This window comes from Bombina bombina, chromosome 2 (genome assembly GCF_027579735.1).
Source record: "Bombina bombina isolate aBomBom1 chromosome 2, aBomBom1.pri, whole genome shotgun sequence".
Lineage (NCBI taxonomy): Eukaryota > Metazoa > Chordata > Amphibia > Anura > Bombinatoridae > Bombina > Bombina bombina.
Genome location: NC_069500.1, coordinates 1,256,015,280 through 1,256,034,916, shown reverse-complemented (window position 1 = coordinate 1,256,034,916; position 19,637 = coordinate 1,256,015,280). Strand labels below are relative to the sequence as shown.

Genomic DNA, 19,637 nt, shown 5'->3' with positions numbered 1-19,637 from the left:
TAATTTATTTAATTGTAGTGTCAGGTTAGGTGTTAGTGTAACTCAGGTTAGGTTTTATTTTACAGGTAAATTTGTATTTATATTAACTAGATCGTTAGTAAATAGTTAATAACTATTTAGTAACTATTCTACCTAGTTAAAATAAATACAAACTTTCCTGTGAAATAAAACCTTAGCTAGCTACAATGTAACTATTAGTTTATAATTTTAGTATAGTGGCAGTGACATTGGGGGTGACAGATTAGGGGTTAATAAGTGTAATATAGGTGTTGGCAATGTTGGGGCGGCAGATTAGGGGTTAATAACTGTAATGTAGGTGATGGCAACATTGGGGGCGGCAGATAGGGGTTAATAAGTGTAGGTAGGTGGCGGCGATGTCGGGGGCGGCAGATTAGGGGTTAATAAGTGTAATGTAGGTGTCGGCGAAGTCGGGGGCAGCAGATTAAGGGTTAATAAGTGTAATGTAGGTGTCGACGATGTCTGGGGCAGCAGATTAGGGGTGTTTAGACTCAGGGTTTATGTTCAGGTGTTAGGTGTAAACATACATTTTCTTTCCCCATAGGAATCAAAAGGGCAGCGTTACAGAGCTTTACGCTCCTTTATTGCAGGTGTTAGGCTTTTTTTTAGCCGGATCTCACCATTGATGTCTATGGGGAAATCGTGCACGAGCACATAAAACCAGCTCAAAACAGCGCTGGTATTGGAGTGTGGTATGGAGCTCAATTTTGCTCAACGCTCACTTATTGCCTGCTAACGCCGGGTTTATGATAACCTGTAATAGCAGCGCTATAGGGAGGTGAGCGGTGGCAATAACTTATAAGTTAGCACCTAGCAGCTCTTACCGCAAAACTCGTAATCTAGCCGAAGGTTTCTTACCATGAATGTTGCCTAATTAGTGACTGATGCTTTTAAAAAAAAATATTAAAATGTTTTATTAATCTGAAAAGTAATATTTATTCTATAAAGTTAAAGTGATGAAGTTGAAGTCCAGCCCCTTTAAAGCCCCTAGAAAGCCTATGTAGAGAGTGGGTGGGACTGCTTTATACATCACAGCCCAGCCAAAAGAGGAAATTAAGGGGGGCTGGAGTAACAGACAATACTAATTAGGATTATAAATATTTTAAAAAATATATATATATATATACACTTTTTAAAAAAAATAATTATGTGGTTTTACTTGCAAACTAATATATTTTTTATTGCAACATTCTTATAGTCTGAAGTTCACCATCACATTAAAGGACTTTTATGAAACTATACAATTAAAATCTAACAAATATTCTCCATTTTCCTATATACAAATTTAGGTCTTTTGAATCTTAATATAAAAAAAAATGACATTGACGTACTTCTTAAGAGACTAGATTGTATTAAGTTATTTATAAATAGCATTTATATTTTACTGTAGTTTGCTTAAAATATATTTTAAACTTTTTTTTAGCTTCATTGTGATTCGTCTTTCATCAGCTATGGAAAATGGACATTTGATTAGTTTAACAGAAAAATTAGAAGAAGCTACTCACAGTACCATGGTAAATGTTGTCTTGTACAGAAAAAAAGACAATCTACAAAAAGCAATAGTAGAAATGGTACCTTCCAAAGAGCTAACCTGGATTATACCCCGTCTGCGTGAAGAAGGGTACACTGGACCTCCTGAGCCATCAGAACAAATATCCCTTCAAGAAGGAGAGCAACTTCATTTCCGTTTTTGTGGAAACATAACGGCATCTGGTAATTATACATATTTAAATATATAAATAAGTGAAACAAACGTAACATTTATAACCCTGTATAGGATCTTTTTGCATTTAACAGTATTATACGTCATTTTCCATTTGAAGGCACATTTAAGGCCATATTTTAGGTATTTAACAGATAAGCATAATATTACAAAAGATCTGTACACAGAAGACTATTTTAAAATCGTTTAATAATGTCATTTTGTTAGCAAAGTTTGCACAACCAGGAGAGTGGCGTATTTAGGTTTTGTGCTGCCCTAGGTACTCAAAATTCTGCTGCCCCCCACCCTCAAAAGGATTTAGGCCTTTTTTCCCCTCAATATTTTTTTGGGTCAGTGTGTAAAATGTTTTTTTTGTTTTTTATTCATAACAATTTAAAAGAAACTGGGCTAGCAAAACACTGGCATACATGTGGGTTGAATTGCATGCATCTCATACCATTTTCTCCCTGAGAGAAGGGAGAGAAAAGAAGGAGAGAAAAGAAGGGGAGAAAAGGGAGGGAAATAAGTTTCTCACCAAGAATGCTTCCACTGCAAAAATGCTGGCAGCTCTAAATGAAGCTAAAGTTTAGGAGCACTGCCTGTAAAGAGCGACCTTAATCAGCCCACGTGCCTTGTCTTCTCTGTAAAAGCCTGCACTTTATCGCTCACTGTACTGTGTGCTAGCTTTTAAAGAGAGGATAGAGCAGATGTTCTGCCCCTCCCAAATCTGCTGCCCTAGGCACCGGCCTTGTTGGCCTAGGCCATAATACGCCCCTGAGCAGATCAGAGATACGCATTTCAAAGAGCTTGGTGTAATAAATGTTCATGATCAACTTATTGACTGATCAAAAATACTTTTTTGATATATAAAAATGTAGTGGTGTTCCTCAGGGGGAGGGATTGTGTTTCTGAAGATGATACTAAAATTTGTAATAGATTTGATGCTCTTGATGTTCAGAGGAGGTGGGGGAAAATAAAATGAGAAGCGATATAAATTTGAGGACTGAGCAACTCGCTGGGATCTAAAGTTCTACATCACAAAGTGCAAAATTAGGAATGAAAAATAATTACAGGCTCAATTACTCTTTACTGACTTTACAATTATTGCTGCAGATGATTTAAAAATTTGTAAACAATAGTATTGCAGCAAGTAAGGCCAGCAGAATGCTTGGTTGTATAGGTGGAGGTATTTGCAGCAGGAATAGTAGGATTGCCATAACACTCTACAGATCAAAAGTGAGACCTTGCCTTGAATATTGTGTACAGTTCTGAAGCAGTATCTTCAAAAGAATATAAATACTAAACTATAACAGTATAAAAAATAAAACCTACAAAGAAAGAATTGATGAGTTAAGTAAATATAGTTTAGAGATTAGCAGGGAGAGAGGTAAAATAATTGAAAGTCTTAAGTACATTAAGGAACTTAACCCCTTAAGGACCAGCGACGTACCCTGTATGTCACTGGTCTTTTTTTGGAACTTGATTGTTTTATAGCGCGGTCTTGCCACTAGCGTTGAGACTGCTCTATTACACAAAGCTTGCTGGAGGAAGGGCATTAATAGTGTGTTCTTGCTAGACTTGTGCTATTATGTCCTGAAAAAACCCTTAACGACCAGTGGCATACAGGGTACATTGTGGTCATTAAGGGGTTAATAAAGATGTGGCTAAAAGTATTTTCATAAAAATGTGCAACATCAAAAAAATGGGTCATGACCTCAAGTTGAATGGTAATAAGTTCAGGATTTTTTTAAAAAACACACTTCTTCACAGAAAGGGTGTTTGATTCATGGATTTAACTTTCATTAGACATTGTTAAGACAAACATTGGCTGATATAAGTTATTGATTTATCTGCACCAAAAATAAAAAAATAAAAAATTGCCTTTTTTTTGTTAAAGGATCTGCTCACATTTAGATTAGGCTCCAAATAAGGATTTTTCAATTAATCACATTTATTAATAACTATAATCCATACAACACAAATCTTTGTTTATATGGCCAGTTTGGGAACTACGTAAATGAGAATTTTGCTATAATAAACATGAGCACAAATGGTTAAGCAAGCATGAAAAAGTGAAGAAAAATTCCGCCAGGAGTTCTTAAGTAATACTTGTAGTATTCACTTCTAAAAAGTTTAGATCCTATTTGTAAGGTGTGATTTTGTGTGGCATAAGAATGACATTAGTACAGTAAAGCCATCAGCCAGATGTGTGATCTATAGGCCAACAAATGGGAAATGGTAAATTATATCTTGGCCCCTTCATTGTCTTATCTACAACCACAATTCCAAAAAAGTTGCGACAGTATAGAAAACGCAAAAAAAAAAAAAGTTATTTGAAAATTCAATTCACCTTGTACTATATTGAAAACACATTATTAACACATTATTTTATGTTTTACTTTGTAAATTTAATGTATTTTTGAAACTATACACTCATTTCAAATCTGGTGACTGAAAACATGTTCCAAAATAGTTGGGACAGGGGCAATTTAGGACTAATAGTGATGTGACAATTTAAAAAAAGAAGGTGATGTGAAACAGGTGAGGCAATCGTGTAATCATAGTATATAAGGAGCTTTAAAAAAAAGTCCCAGTCCTTCAAGAGCAAGGATGGGTCGAGGCTCGCCAATCTGCCATCTGATGCATCAGCGAATAATCCAATACCCCAAAGACAAATCAATAGGATTTGGGGCATTTCCCCTTCTACTGTGCATAATATATAATTATGTATAATTAAAAGATTCAAAGAATCTGGTTAAATCTTGATGCATAAAGGGTAAGGCTGAAAACCATTTCTGAATGCTTGTGATCTTCGATCCCTCAGACGTCACTGTCTCAAAAATGGTATGGGCCTGTAATGGATATCCTGACATGGGCCCAGGAATACTTTGGTAAACCTTTGTCGGTCAACACCATTCCATGCTCCATATACAGATGCAAGTTACGGCTTTACTATGCAAAGCAGAAGCCATACATCAACACTGTCCAGAAGCGCCGCCAACTTTTCTGGGCTCAGCCTCATCAGAGATGGACAGTAGCTTAGTGGAATCCTGTTTTGTGGTCTGACGAGTCAACATTTCAAATAGTTTTTGGGAAAAAACAGCTGTTGTGTTCTCAGGGCCAAAGTGGAAAAGGACCATGCAAGCTGTTATTAGTATCAGGTCCAAAATCCAGCATCTGTCATGATATGAGACCATCTGAAACAAAAAAATGGATGCAGTATGATCTACATCCATAAGATGTCCCTATTGAGTAACAAGATGCTCACATGCGAATAGGTAACACGTGAAGGTATAAAAGTCACAAACCTGTGTATAATTAAGTATACATGACTAAGGGGCTAAGGCAGGCCTGAAACATTGTATGTTTTGCTCCTGGACTCTATGTGAAACAATAAAGGTCTTTTTTAACTTTTGGAGGCTGGAATACCTTTTGTGTTAATGGTATGAGGGTGTGTCAGTGTCCATGGCATGGGTAACTTGCAGATCTGTGAAGGCACCATTAATGCAGAAAGATATGTATACATTTTGGAGCAACATATGCTGCCATCCAGATGTCATTTTTTCCAGGGACGCGCTTGCATTTTCCAACAGGACAACACCAAACCACATTCTGCCCGGATTACAAGCGCATAGTTGCGTAAGCAGAGAGTGTGGGTGCTAGCATGGCCTGCCTGCAGTCCTGACCTGTCTCTGATTGAGAATGAGTGGCACATTATGAAGCGCAAAATATGTCAATGAAGTACCCATACAGTTGCGCAGTGGAAGGCATGCATAATGGATGAATGGGGGAAAATTCAGCTTGCTAATCTTAACTAACTGTTGTCTTCAATGCCTAAACACTTAATAAGTGTTATTAAAAGAAAAGGTAATCATCTGGTGGTCCTGCCCCACAATTCAACCCCTCTGGAAGAAGTTGTACAGTACACTCAACAGCCTTAATATTAGGCCCCCTTGCCTCCCAGAGATTGCACATGCCAATCCCTAATCTAGACGCCCCTACAGAAGCACTAACAATCTATCTCTTCATGGCCACGAAGTTAGCTATGGCCAGAACTTGGAAAAGCAAAACATCACCATCTTTCATACAAGTCTTGTCCATAACCAGGCATATTAGACTGATGGAACAGTACTCATTCAGAGTCCTGGATAAAGCTGACCTACATGTTAGAATTTGGTACCCATGGCTTACCCTTTTTCCAGACTAAGCCCCAACATTATAGAACTCCCCTAAACTAGCAAACACCTCCTCCCACCTTCCCCCCCTTCCCTTCCCGTCTCTGGACTAACATTTCCCTTAGATACTGAATGTATTCTTCACCCCAACAACATATTGAAGCCTAATAATCACCCAAATTATGAGGAGCGGACGCCCTAGTCCAACTCCTCGTTAAACATTGATATAACTATACATTCCTACATTAGCATTTCTCTCAATAATTATAAAACAGAGACATTTTACTGACTTACGAGTACCTCCCCGGATTATTCTCACATAATGTGTAACAGTACCTATATTTTTACTACAAGATATCAATCTTTACACTACTGTTTCAGATTTACTTTTCACGCTATCTCATGTACTTGCATCTATGTTGACTCGTACTATTGTATTGTATTGTCTTGGTTTGTATTCATTCTCTGAAAGTCTCAATAAAAAAATATATATTAAAAAAAAAAAAGAAAAAAAAAGAAAAGGTAATGTTACACAGTGGCAAACAGTCGACTCTTCCAACTTTTTTGGAGTGTGTTGCAGTCATCAGATTTGAAATGAGTGTATATTTTAAAAAATACATTAAATTTACAGAGTAAAACATCAAATAATGTGTTAATTATATAGTACAGGGTGAATTGAATTTTCAAATGACTTGTTCTGTTTGTTTGCTTTTCCATACTGTCCCTACAATTTTCAGAATTGGGGATGTAATGTAAAATTGTGTTATTGGCTCTGATTTGGTGACAGCAATCAGAAATACAGTGTACAATCGGTTTTGATCTGCGCTAATGCAAATATCAAGGTGATATTTATTTAGAATGACTTCTATCTTACAGTAAAAATCACAAATTAGTGTAAGGCTGAAATGCTTTGTATCTTTTTTAGTCATGTGCGCCGCTAAAAAAATTGTTTTGTTTCGTTTTGATTAGTTAAATAAATAATTTTGTTTTGGCAAATTAGTTTAGTTAAGTTTTTAAAAAAAAAATCATTTTGGAAAATTATTTATTTTAAGTTAACCTTTTTTTGGATCCATTTGTTTTTTCATATCCATTCTTTATTCATATCCATTATTATATTCTGAAGTTTAGAATAGAATAATGCATATGTATAAAGAATGGATCCAAAAAAATGAAATGATCCGAAAAAACGATTTAATTTAACTTAACTACTGCAATTTGCCGGCGATTGCCGAAACAAAATGATCTAAAACCGCCACTGCCGCCACCCACTTTGCCGACGCTAAATAAAGCTATTAACCCCTAAACCGCCATCCCCCTACATTGCCAACACTAAGTAAACCAGAAAAAAGTGGAAGAACTAGGCGCCAACTAACGAAGGCTTGGTGAAAAATGAGAGTAAAATAACAGAAATTTAATGCTAAATTAATAACATGTATAGATACAATTAATATAATAAAATTTCAATAAAATTCCTAGTCTGTGGATCCAAGACTTCTTACAGTATAAAAATATATGACAAAGCAATAATCAATATAATGGAACATATATGTGAAATTCAACGTTAATAAAATCCTGGTAGAGGAGATAGAAGAGTTTTCTCAAAAAATATATATGTGTGTATTCTACTGTACTTTTAGATACAACCTTGCTGCAATCAAAGGTTATACAAAATAGTCCATAAGTTGATGTTCAGTATAATGGGTATTGGTGTTGGTTTCTAAAAATAAACAATGTTCAAATGTTAAGTGTTCAATATCAGTTCCTGAATTGTGTCCTAATGTGATAATCCAAAAAATGCAATCCAAAAGATAACTTGAAAGCCAAAAATTGCTAGTGAAAAATAATAAAGTCAAATGTCAAATTCCAGAAAAATAATTAGTGCCAAAAAATCCAATGTTAAAAAAGAAAAATTATGCCTAAGTACTTGGCATGAGTGAAGAAATTCTGTTAACCTAGGTGTGAAAAAAATTCTTGCTATTTCAGCACCAAAAACAAAAACAAATAAACCTCAAAAAGAGTTGTGATTCCAATGCAAAATGAATGTGTGTGAAGTATATGCAAAAAAATGCAAAAAAATAATAATAATGTGACGCAATGTGCTATTTACAACACCAAAAAATAATGTGCTATTTCAACACCAAAAAACAATAAGTCATAAGTTGTAGATCCTGGGGTAAAAGATGGGTTTTGTTCCAAACCTTTAAACACAGAGGGTCAACTCATACAATGGGAGAACAATCCATAGTAGATGGTAGAAGTGTTAAAACAAAAATGGCAAAAAAATAAAAAATAAAAATGCTGATGAAAAATACCTGATAAAGGCCTAATGAGAGGCAGAATCGCGTAGACCTTGTACTGGTAAGTTTAATTCTACTGGAGCGCCTTGTGAAAAACCTGCTACACATTGTATCCATTTCTTTTCTCCGCAGGTATTTTTCATCAGCATTTTTATTTTTTATTTTTTTGCCATTTTTGTTTTAACACTTCTACCATCTACTATGGATTGTTCTCCCATTGTATGAGTTGACCCTCTGTGTTTAAAGGTTTGGAACAAAACCCATCTTTTACCCCAGGATCTACAACTTATGACTTATTGTTTTTTGGTGTTGAAATAGCACATTGCGTCACATTATTATTATTTTTTTGCATTTTTTTGCATATACTTCACGCACATTGCATTGGAATCACAACTCTTTTTGAGGTTTATTTGTTTTTGTTTTTGGTGCTGAAATAGCAAGAATTTTTTTCACACCTAGGTTAACAGAATTTCTTCACTCATGCCAAGTACTTAGGCATAATTTTTCTTTTTTAACATTGGATTTTTTGGCACTAATTATTTTTCTGGAATTTGACATTTGACTTTATTATTTTTCACTAGCAATTTTTGGCTTTCAAGTTATCTTTTGGATTGCATTTTTTGGATTATCACATTAGGACACAATTCAGGAACTGATATTGAACACTTAACATTTGAACATTGTTTATTTTTAGAAACCAACACCAATACCCATTATACTGAACATCAACTTATGGACTATTTTGTATAACCTTTGATTGCAGCAAGGTTGTATCTAAAAGTACAGTAGAATACACACATATATATTTTTTGAGAAAACTCTTCTATCTCCTCTACCAGGATTTTATTAACGTTGAATTTCACATATATGTTCCATTATATTGATTATTGCTTTGTCATATATTTTTATACTGTAAGAAGTCTTGGATCCACAGACTAGGAATTTTATTGAAATTTTATTATATTAATTGTATCTATACATGTTATTAATTTAGCATTAAACTTCTGTTATTTTACTCTCATTTTTCACCAAGCCTTCGTTAGTTGGCATATGGTTCTTCCACTTTTTTCTGATTCATTTATCACTGGTGACAGCTAGGGATTCACCATTTTCCGGGCAGAGTGGTGTCAGTTGGCGCTTATGTAGAGATTCTTTCACAACACTAAGTAAACCTTAGAGCCCCTAAACCGCACCCCCCACATTGCCGACACTAACTAAATCACTAAATAAAGCTATTAACCCCTAAACCGTTGTTTCCTGACATTGCCAGCATTAACTAAACCTATTAACCCCTAAACAGCAGTTTCCCAACATAGCTGAAACTAAATTAACCTATTAACCCATAAACCGCCATTCCCAAAGATCGCCAGCACTAACTTAACCTATTAACCCCTAAACTGCCACCCCACATCGCAACAACCTCAATTAAACTGAATTAACCCTTAACCTAACACCCCCTAACTTGAACATAATTAAAATAGACCTAAATTAAAGTTACAATTATTAACTAACTACCTATTTAAAAATAAATACAAACTTACCTATGAAATAAAAATAAAACCTAAGCTAGCTACAATATAACTATTTCCTAAATACCTAGTTAAAATAAATACAAACTTACCTGTGAAATAAAAATAAAACCTAATCTTACACTAATAAAACCTAACATTACTAAAAATTAAAAAACCTAAGATTACTAAAAAATTAAAAAAACTAAGATTACTAAAAAATTATAACTACTATTACAAAAAATAATAAACACTAAAATTACAAAAAATGTAAAATATCCCATTACAAAAAATAACAAATGAAATTATCCAAAATAATAAAAAATATTGCTATTCTAATACCCCGTTTAAAAAAAACAAAAAAAAACACACACACAAAAAAAATCTAATCTATAATAAACTACCAATAGCCCTTAAAAGGGCCTTTTGTAGGGCATTGCCCTAAAGTTAAACAACTCTTTTTATAAAACATTACAAACCCCCACCCCCCAAACTCACACAATAAAAAAACCTAACTAAAAAAACCCTAATTTACCCATTGCCCTGAAAAGGTAATTTGTATGGGCATTACCCTTAAAAGGGCATTTAGCTCTTTTTCTGCCCAGCCCTAACCTAAAAAAAAATAACTCCCCCAAAAAACTATTAATTTAAATAGAAATGCAAGAAGACTACAACATGCTACAATATCTTTATGCAATATAATAATTAAACACATATTGTAGATTAAACTATTAAACTATTAAATAAAATATCACATCACTACCCTACTAGGTTAAAAAAAAGAAATCATGGGTCAATACAGTGTGGCATCTTAAGATCTAAGATACAATGTTTTCATTGGCATTGGAGTGGATTTCAGACCATATCTGACAACTAGAAAAAGATTAGACATGTGCGTTTCATTTGTGGAAATTTTCGGCTAGATTTAGAGTTTCTGGCCGCTCCTTTAAAATAACTCTGGTATTGAGAGTCCATATAATGTCAGCGTTAGGCTCCAAAAAAGGAGCGTAGAGCATATTTAACGCAAATGCAACTCTCGATACCAGAGTTGCTTACAGACGTGGCCAGCCTCAAAAACGTGCTCGTGCACGATTCCCCCATAGGAAACAATGGGGCTGTTTGAGCTGAAAAAAACTTAACACCTGCAAAAAAGCCGCGTTCAGCTCCTAACGCAGCCCCATTGTTTGCTATGGGGAAACACTTCCTACGTCTGCACCTAACACTCTAACATGTACCCCGAGTCTAAACACCCCTAACCTTACACTTATTAATCCCTATTCTGCCGCCCCCGCTATCGCTGACCCCTGTATATTATTTTTAACCCCTAATCTGCCGCTCCGTAAACCTCCGCTACTTACATTATCCCTATGTACCCCTAATCTGCTGCCCCTAACACCGCCGACCCCTATATTATAATTATTAACCCCTAATCTGCCCCCCACAACGTCGCCTCCACCTGCCTACACTTATTAACCCCTAATCTGCCGACCGGACCGCACCGCTATTATAATAAAGTTATTAACCCCTAATCCAACTCACTTACCCTATAATAAATAGTATTAAACCCTAATCTGCCCTCCCTAACATCGCCAACACCTAACTTCAAACATTAACCCCTAATCTGCCGACTGGAGCTCACCGCTATTCTAATAAATGTATTAACCTCTAAAGCTAAGTCTAACCCTAACCCTAACACCCCCCTAAGTTAAATATAATTTAAATCTAACGAAATTAATTAACTCTTCTTAAATAAATTATTCCTATTTAAAGCTAAATACTTACCTGTAAAATAAATCCTAATATAGCTACAATATAAATTATAATGATATTATAGCTATTTTAGGATTTATATTTATTTTACAGGTAACTTTGTATTTATTTTAACCAGGTGCAATAGCTATTAAATAGTTAAGAACTATTTAATAGCTAAAATAGTTAAAATAATTACAAATTTACCTGTAAAATAAATCCTAACCTAAGTTACAATTAAACCTAACACTAGACTATCAATAAATTAATTAAATAAAATACCTACAATTACCTACAATTAAACCAAACACTACACTATCAATACATTAATTAAATACAATATCTACAAATAAATACAATGAAATAAACTAACTAAAGTACAAAAAATAAAAAAGAACTAAGTTACAAAAAATAAAAAAATATTTACAAACATTAGAAATATATTACAACAATTTTAAACTAATTACACCTACTCTAAGCCCCCTAATAAAATAACAAAGCCCCCCAAAATAAAAAAAAAATGCCCTACACTATTCTAAATTACTAAAGTTCAAAGCTCTTTTACCTTACCAGCCCTGAACAGGGCCCTTTGCTGGGCATGCCCCAAGAAGTTCAGCTCTTTTGCCTGTAAAAAAAAACATACAATACCCCCCCCAACATTACAACCCACCACCCACATACCCCTAATCTAACCCAAACCCCCCTTAAATAAACCTAACACTAAGCCCCTGAAAATCTCCCTACCTTGAGTCGTCTTCACCCAGCCGAGCCAAATTCTTCATCCAAGCGGAACAAGAAGAGGTCCTCCATCCAGTAGAAGTCTTCATCCAAGCGGGGCAGAAGAGGTCTTCCATCCGATTGAAGTCTTCATCCAAGCGGGATCTTCTATCGTCATCCATCCGGAGCGGAGCGGCAGCATCCTGAAGACCTCCGACGCGGAACATCCATCCTGGCCGACGATTGAACGACGAATGACGGTTCCTTTAAATGACGTCATCCAAGATGGCGTCCCTCGAATTCTGATTGGCTGATAGGATTCTATCAGCCAATCGGAATTAATGTAGGAATATTCTGATTGGCTGATGGAATCAGCCAATCAGAATCAAGTTCAATCCGATTGGCTGATCCAATCAGCCAATCAGATTGAGTTCGCATTCTATTGGCTGTTCCGATCAGCCAATAGAATGCGAGCTCAATCTGATTGGCTGATTGGATCAGCTAATCGGATTGTACTTGATTCTGATTGGCTGATTCCATCAGCCAATCAGAATATTCCTACCTTAATTCCGATTGGCTGATAGAATCCTATCAGCCAATCTGAATTCGAGGGACGCCATCTTGGATTACGTCATTTAAAGGAACCGTCATTCGTCGTCTAGTCGTCGGAGAAGAAGGATGGATCCGCGATGGAGGTCTTCAAGATGGAGCCGGTCCTCATCGGATGAAGATAGAAGATGCCGCTTTGAAGAAGATGGTTACCGGTCCGGATCTACTCTTCTTCCCGAATAGGATGAAGACTTTGGACCCTCTTCTGGACTTCTTCAGCCGTCGGATGATGGATGTCTAGCCCCCGCTTGGGCTTGGATGAAGATTTTGGAGCAGGACGGATCGGTGATACCTGGTTAAGTGAAGATAAGGTAGGAAGATCTTCAGGGGCTTAGTGTTAGGTTTATTTAAGGGGGGTTTGGGTTAGATTAGGGGTATGTGGGTGTTGGGGGGGGTATTGTATGTTTTTTTTTACAGGTAAAAGAGCTGAACTTCTTGGGACATGCCCCGCAAAGGGCCCTGTTCAGGGCTGGTAAGGTAAAAGAGCTTTGAACTTTAGTAATTTAGAATAGGGTAGGGCATTTTTTTATTTTGGGGGGCTTTGTTATTTTATTAGGGGGCTTAGAGTAGGTGTAATTAGTTTAAAATTGTTGTAATATATTTCTAATGTTTGTAAATATTTTTTTATTTTTTGTAACTTAGTTCTTTTTTATTTTTTGTACTTTAGTTAGTTTATTTCATTGTATTTATTTGTAGATATTGTATTTAATTAATGTATTGATAGTGTAGTGTTAGGTTTAATTGTAGGTAATTGTAGGTATTTTATTTAATTAATTTATAGATAGTCTAGTGTTAGGTTTAATTGTAATTTAGGTTAGGATTTATTTTACAGGTAAATTTGTAATTATTTTAACTATTTTAGCTATTAAATAGTTCTTAACTATTTAATAGCTATTGTACCTGGTTAAAATAAATACAAATTTACCTGTAAAATAAATATAAATGCTAAAATAGCTATAATATCATTATAATTTATATTGTAGCTATATTAGGATTTATTTTACAGGTAAGTATTTAGCTTTAAATAGGAATAATTTATTTAAGAAGAGTTAATTAATTTCGTTAGATTAAAATTATATTTAATTTAGGGGGGTGTTAGTGTTAGGGTTAGACTTAGCTTTAGGGGTTAATACATTTATTAGAATAGCGGGGAGCTCCAGTCGGCAGATTAGGGGTTAATAATTGAAGTTAGGTGTCGGCGATGTTAGGGAGGGCAGATTAGGGGTTAATACTATTTATTATAGGGTTAGTGAGGCGGATTAGGGGTTAATAACTTTATTATAGTAGCGCTCAGGTCCGCTCGGCAGATTAGGGGTTAATAAGTGTAGGCGACGTTGAGTGGGGCAGATTAGGGGTTAATAAATATAATATAGGGGTCGGCGGTGTTAGGGGCAGCAGATTAGGGGTACATAGCTATAATGTAGGTGGCGGCTCTTTGCGGTCGGCAGATTAGGGGTTAATTATTGTAGGTAGCTGGCTGCGACGTTGTGGGGGGCAGGTTAGGGGTTAATAAATATAATATAGGGGTCGGCGGTGTTAGGGGCAGCAGATTAGGGGTACATAAGGATAACGTAGGTGGCGGTCAGCAGATTAGGGGTTAAAAAAATGTAATCGAGTGGCGGCGATGTGGGGGGGGGCCTCGGTTTAGGGGTACATAGGTAGTTTATGGGTGTTAGTGTACTTTAGAGTACAGTAGTTAAGAGCCTTATGAACCGGCGTTAGCCCAGAAAGCTCTTAACTACTGACTTTTTTCTGCCGCTGGAGTTTTGTCGTTAGAATTCTAACGCTCACTTCAGACACGACTCTAAATACCGGAGTTAGAAAAATCCCATTGAAAAGATAGGATACGCAATTGACGTAAGGGGATCTGCGGTATGGAAAAGTCGCGGCTGAAAAGTGAGCGTTAGACCCTTTTTTGACTGACTCCAAATACCGGAGGTAGCCTAAAACCAGCGTTAGGAGCCTCTAACGCTGGTTTTCACGGCTACCGCCAAACTCCAAATCTAGGCCTTTGTTTGCACATAGGGGGGAGTCTGCAAGTGGTTTTGCCAGGGAAGTCACTGGCCCCACCTGCATAATGTTGTGCCCCCCTTTGTGCCTCCTCAGTCACCCTGAAGCTGTTCTTGGAATGCTGTGCCCACTCACAGTCACAGCCAGTTTAATGAGTACAGTGCTGACAGCTGAGCTACACTGCAGTTGTGACTGTGCAGGTATAGATGGTAGTAAGCAGGCAAATTTTAGTATTGAGAATGGCACCATACATACTGTGTCTACAGCCTGCCCCATTAGTTTAAAGATTTGCTAGTGTAGCTGCAGAGCTGACAGCTTTGCCAGTGGTTGTGAGCAGGGGTGAGCTAGCACAGAGCTGACAGCTGTGTAAGCTATAACTAAGCAGTTAAGGGTGGATGGAGGGGGGGCTTTGGCCCTGGAGTGGAGGCCCTGACCATTTATTTGAGGACCTGGCCCTAAAGTAGGGGCCCTGTAATTGTCCCTACAGTGGGGGACCTGTCCCTGGAATGGGGCTTTGTGTCTGGACCTCAAGTGAGGGCCCTGTATCTGTATAGGGAATCTCTTTCTTAAGGGCCCTGGAGATTGGGGTCTGGCTCTGATGAAAAGGGTCCTGGGGCATCAGGGTAAGGGAGGTGCATAGGGTGTGGGGGATGCTTCTTTCATTTTTTCCCTAGGGACCCTGGTTGGTCTCAGTCCACCCCTGAGTGGTTTCATTGAATATAATAGAGCTTATCTAGCAACTCAAAGCTGTGGCAAGGGGTAGATACATTTCTCTTTGGACTGTGCATTTTTTTTGGTTGTGATGTTGCTGCTTTTTCCATGAGATATGTTTCATTAATGTGTTTTTTTTTATCTTGGCCATCGACTACTCAAGGAGATTTTTTTGTCAAGTAAGTTTTTTAATATAAATAATGTAGCTAATGAAGTCATTCCAGTTTTACGACAATGATGTTTACCGCTCTGTTAGTTGGGTAATACCAGAAATACTGTGTATAGTTATTTCCCCTGTCTATTCAAAGATAAAATGCTCATTACTCCAATAATTATTCTTTAAATACTTTATTCAAGAAAATCTGAAGGCTATAATGTTTTATAATGCATTGTATTACTCTGATATTTGAAGTATATACAATATATACGAAGTCAGCAGATCTATAGTTGTACTATTAATCTGCATATTTTCATACAAAATAACTCAAATAAATTATACTTTTAATTGTTATAGATGGCAAAGAATTTGGGAAAACTTTCAAACTTACATTTCATTCCCAAAGAAAAAGGAGATTACATCTTCATCTACGTGTCGTTGATGAATTTGGTAATCATTCATCACCTCTCTATAAGGGCACTGTAGTATTTCACAAGTTATCACGACAAGACATTGTGGCAAGATATAAAGGGGACTTCTCAGCTGAAAACTTTCTGACACAGCGTGCACCAAATTGCAAGTTAGCATTAACACTACCAAAGGTAAGATAAACACATTTGTTGAACTTTTTATATTTATTAGTATAAAATACAGTGGGCCAGATTACAAGTATCGCACTATTTAACGATTTTGCTTGCACACGAACAGAGCTGTAAGTAAGCTTTTAACTTGTGCGGGTTAGTGCACGTATTACAAGTTGAAAGTAAATTGTTTGCACAAAAGTGAAACATGATGCAGACTAACTTCCGGACCACAGATGTCACGACAATTTATCATTGTCTGTCAGACATAATACACTGTAGCGTATCATGTTCGACAGACATTGCTGAATGCCGACAGCATATGCTGTCGGCATTTAACATTGCACAAGCAATGAAGGCTTGCGCAGAAACAGGGGCATCAGGGGCTATTCGGCCCTTGATAAATTGGCCCCATAGACTTTAATAGAGTGCGCTTTAAAAAAAAGAACACTTATCACTCACACAACAACACGACACTGCTTCAGACATACAGCACTAAACCCGAACGTAATGCACTCACTGCCAGCTGTATCAATCTTAATAGGCCCAGGTGTCTCCTTTTTCAACATTCAGAAATTATTCAAACATATGAGGGCACTCACAGGTCTTAAATATTGCACAAACCTTTTGAATTTTTTTTAGATAATTATATACATTTCATCCACAAAGTCGACATTTCGGCTTGTAAATCAACATCTTGTCCTGATGAAAGTTTGGCATTCTAAATCGCAATTCATTTGGTTCTCCATATGTCTTCAACTAGATACCAGTTGGTCATTGCTTCTCCTGAGTTAACTCTTCAACAAAAGATACCAAAATAATTAAGCAAATCTGTATAACAAAAGTAAATTAAAAAGTTGTTGAAAATTGCATGCTCTATCTGAATCATGAAAGGCAAAAATACATTAATTATCTGGAAGCAAAATGGTTTATCTAAATACATAAAGAAATGAACACCAGCTCAATAACTTGATAACTTGTTCTGTGGCGATTTACCACCTGGGTGCACCTCACTGATGAGGTCCAATGAAGGCCGAAAATAAAATCTGGGGTTGCCATGTTCCTTGTTTAGAGAGGGAATGCCGGGTATTTCGTGCTTGACTAACATACTGCTAGATTACAAGTGTCGCGGTATGGCTTTAAACGAAGAAAATATGGCCATTCCAGCATAATATCCAGGAACGCATATTACGAGTTGTGTCGGTATATCTATATCGCAAGCATTTTTGCCTGTAATGCAACGTCCATTCCTCACTCAAAAAAATCAGGCTAAAAAGCTTGCGGCACAGCCTATACCGACATGATCCATACCACCATCTGAGAGCAGTAGTTAAGATTTTGTGAAACAAAAATGTTTCACAAAACTCATAACTAAAGTGTTACAAAGTACACTAACACCCATAAACTACCTATTAACCCCTAAACCGCCACCCTCCTGCATCACAAACACTATTTAAAAATTTTTAACCCCTAATCTGCCGGCCACCCACAGTGCGAATATTAAATAAACCTAATAACCCCTAATCTTCCGCCCACATCACCAACACTATTTAAATATATTAACCACTAATCTGCCGCTCCCCGACATCGCCACCATTAAATAAACGTATTAACCCCTAAACCTCCGGCCTCCCACATCGCCGCCACTAAATAAATGTATTAACCCCTAAACCTCCGGCTTCCCACATCGCCGCCACTAAATAAACCTATTAACCCCTAAACCTCCGGCCTCCCACATCTCCGTCACTAAATAAACGTATTAACCCCTAAACCTCCTGCCTCCCACATCGCCGCCACTAAATAAACCTATTAACCCCTAAACCTCCGGCCTCCCACATCGCCGCCACTAAATAAACCTATAAACCCCTAAACTGCTGCCCCCCCACATCGCAAAACACTAAATTAAACTATTAACCTCTAAACCTAACACCCCCTAACTTTAAAATAAATTTACAATATAACTATATTTAAATATATAAAAACTTACCTGTAAAATAAAAATAAACCTAACATTAACTTAAACTATAAATTAACCTAACATTACTATTCTAATAAAATAAAAAAAAAAACAATAAAAAAATCTAAATTACAAATTTAGAAAAACCTAACACTACAAAATTTTTTAAAAAAAACTAAAATTACAAAAAATAATAAACACTAAATTTCGAAAAATAAAAAAAACACTAAGATTACAAAAATTAATAAACAAAATTATCAAAAATAAAAACAATTACACCTTATTTAATAGCCCTCTAAAAAAGCCCCCCCCAAAATAAAAACACCCCCTAGCCTACAATAAACTACCAATAGCCCTTAAAAGGGCCTCTTGTAGGACATTGCCCTAAGTTAAACAGATCTTTTACCTGTAAAAAAATACAAAGTCCCCCCAACAGTAAAACCCACCACCCAACCAACCCCCCAAAATAAATAACCTAATCCTAAACTACCCAGGGGCATTTGTATGGGCATTGCCCTTAACAGGGCATTCAGCTGTTTTACACTTTGCCCAAAGCCCTAATCTTAAAAAAAAACACCCTAAAAAATGAAAAAATAAAAACCTAACACTAACCCCAGAATATCTACTCACGGTTCCTGAAATCTGGACATGGATCTTCATCCAGGCGGCGACACCTTCATCCATCTCGGAGACGTCTTCTATCATCATCCCGGAGGGGCAAAGCAGAGCCATCCATGAATCCGATCCCATCCTGCGTGGAGCGTCCTCTTCATACGGTCACCGCCGCACACTGAAGTTGAATGCAAGGTAGCCTTTTTAAAATGGCGTACCTTGCATTCCTATTAGCTGATTTGATTCTTCAAATTCAAATCAGCCAATAGGATGAGAGCTTCTGAAAACCTATTGGATGTTTAAATCCTATCGGTTGTGAAATCCTATTTATCTGTGAAAAGTATTATTGGGCTAAAAGAAGCTGCACCCATATATATATATATATATATATATATATATATATATGCAAATCCAATTCCAGGTGCACTCACTAAAACCACATGTGCAACTGCCAGGGTGCTGCGTAAAATACATAAACAAAGTTCCTTCATCCTTTCATAGAATAAAGCGCTGCACTCACCCGTCTTCAGAATGATACATTTATTCAACACTTTAAATCAGCATATCACTGCACAAATACCCCAGATGTTTTGGTACCAAACTGGCACCTTTCTCAATGGGTGATTCCTCCAAAACTGTTTTGGAGGAATCACCCATTGAGAAAGGTGCCAGTTTGGTACCAAAACGTCTAGGGTATTTGTGCAGTGATATGCTGATTTAAAGTGTTGAATAAATGTATCATTCTGAAGATTGGTGAGTGCAGAGTTTTATTCTATGAAAGAATAAAAGAACTTTGTTTATATATATATATATATATATATATATATCGGTATA

At 36.5% G+C, this 19,637-nt stretch overlaps 1 protein-coding gene across 1 annotated transcript in view; it reads left to right on the top strand.

Moving 5' to 3' along the window:
* DTHD1 (death domain containing 1) overlaps window positions 1-19,637 on the top strand; it is a 99,109-nt gene that overhangs the window by 64,186 nt on the left and 15,286 nt on the right. The window contains exons 10-11 of the mRNA XM_053700280.1: window positions 1,442-1,731; window positions 16,011-16,255. Coding sequence (XP_053556255.1) covers window positions 1,442-1,731; window positions 16,011-16,255 — 535 coding nt within the window. The remainder of the gene's footprint in view (window positions 1-1,441; window positions 1,732-16,010; window positions 16,256-19,637) is intronic.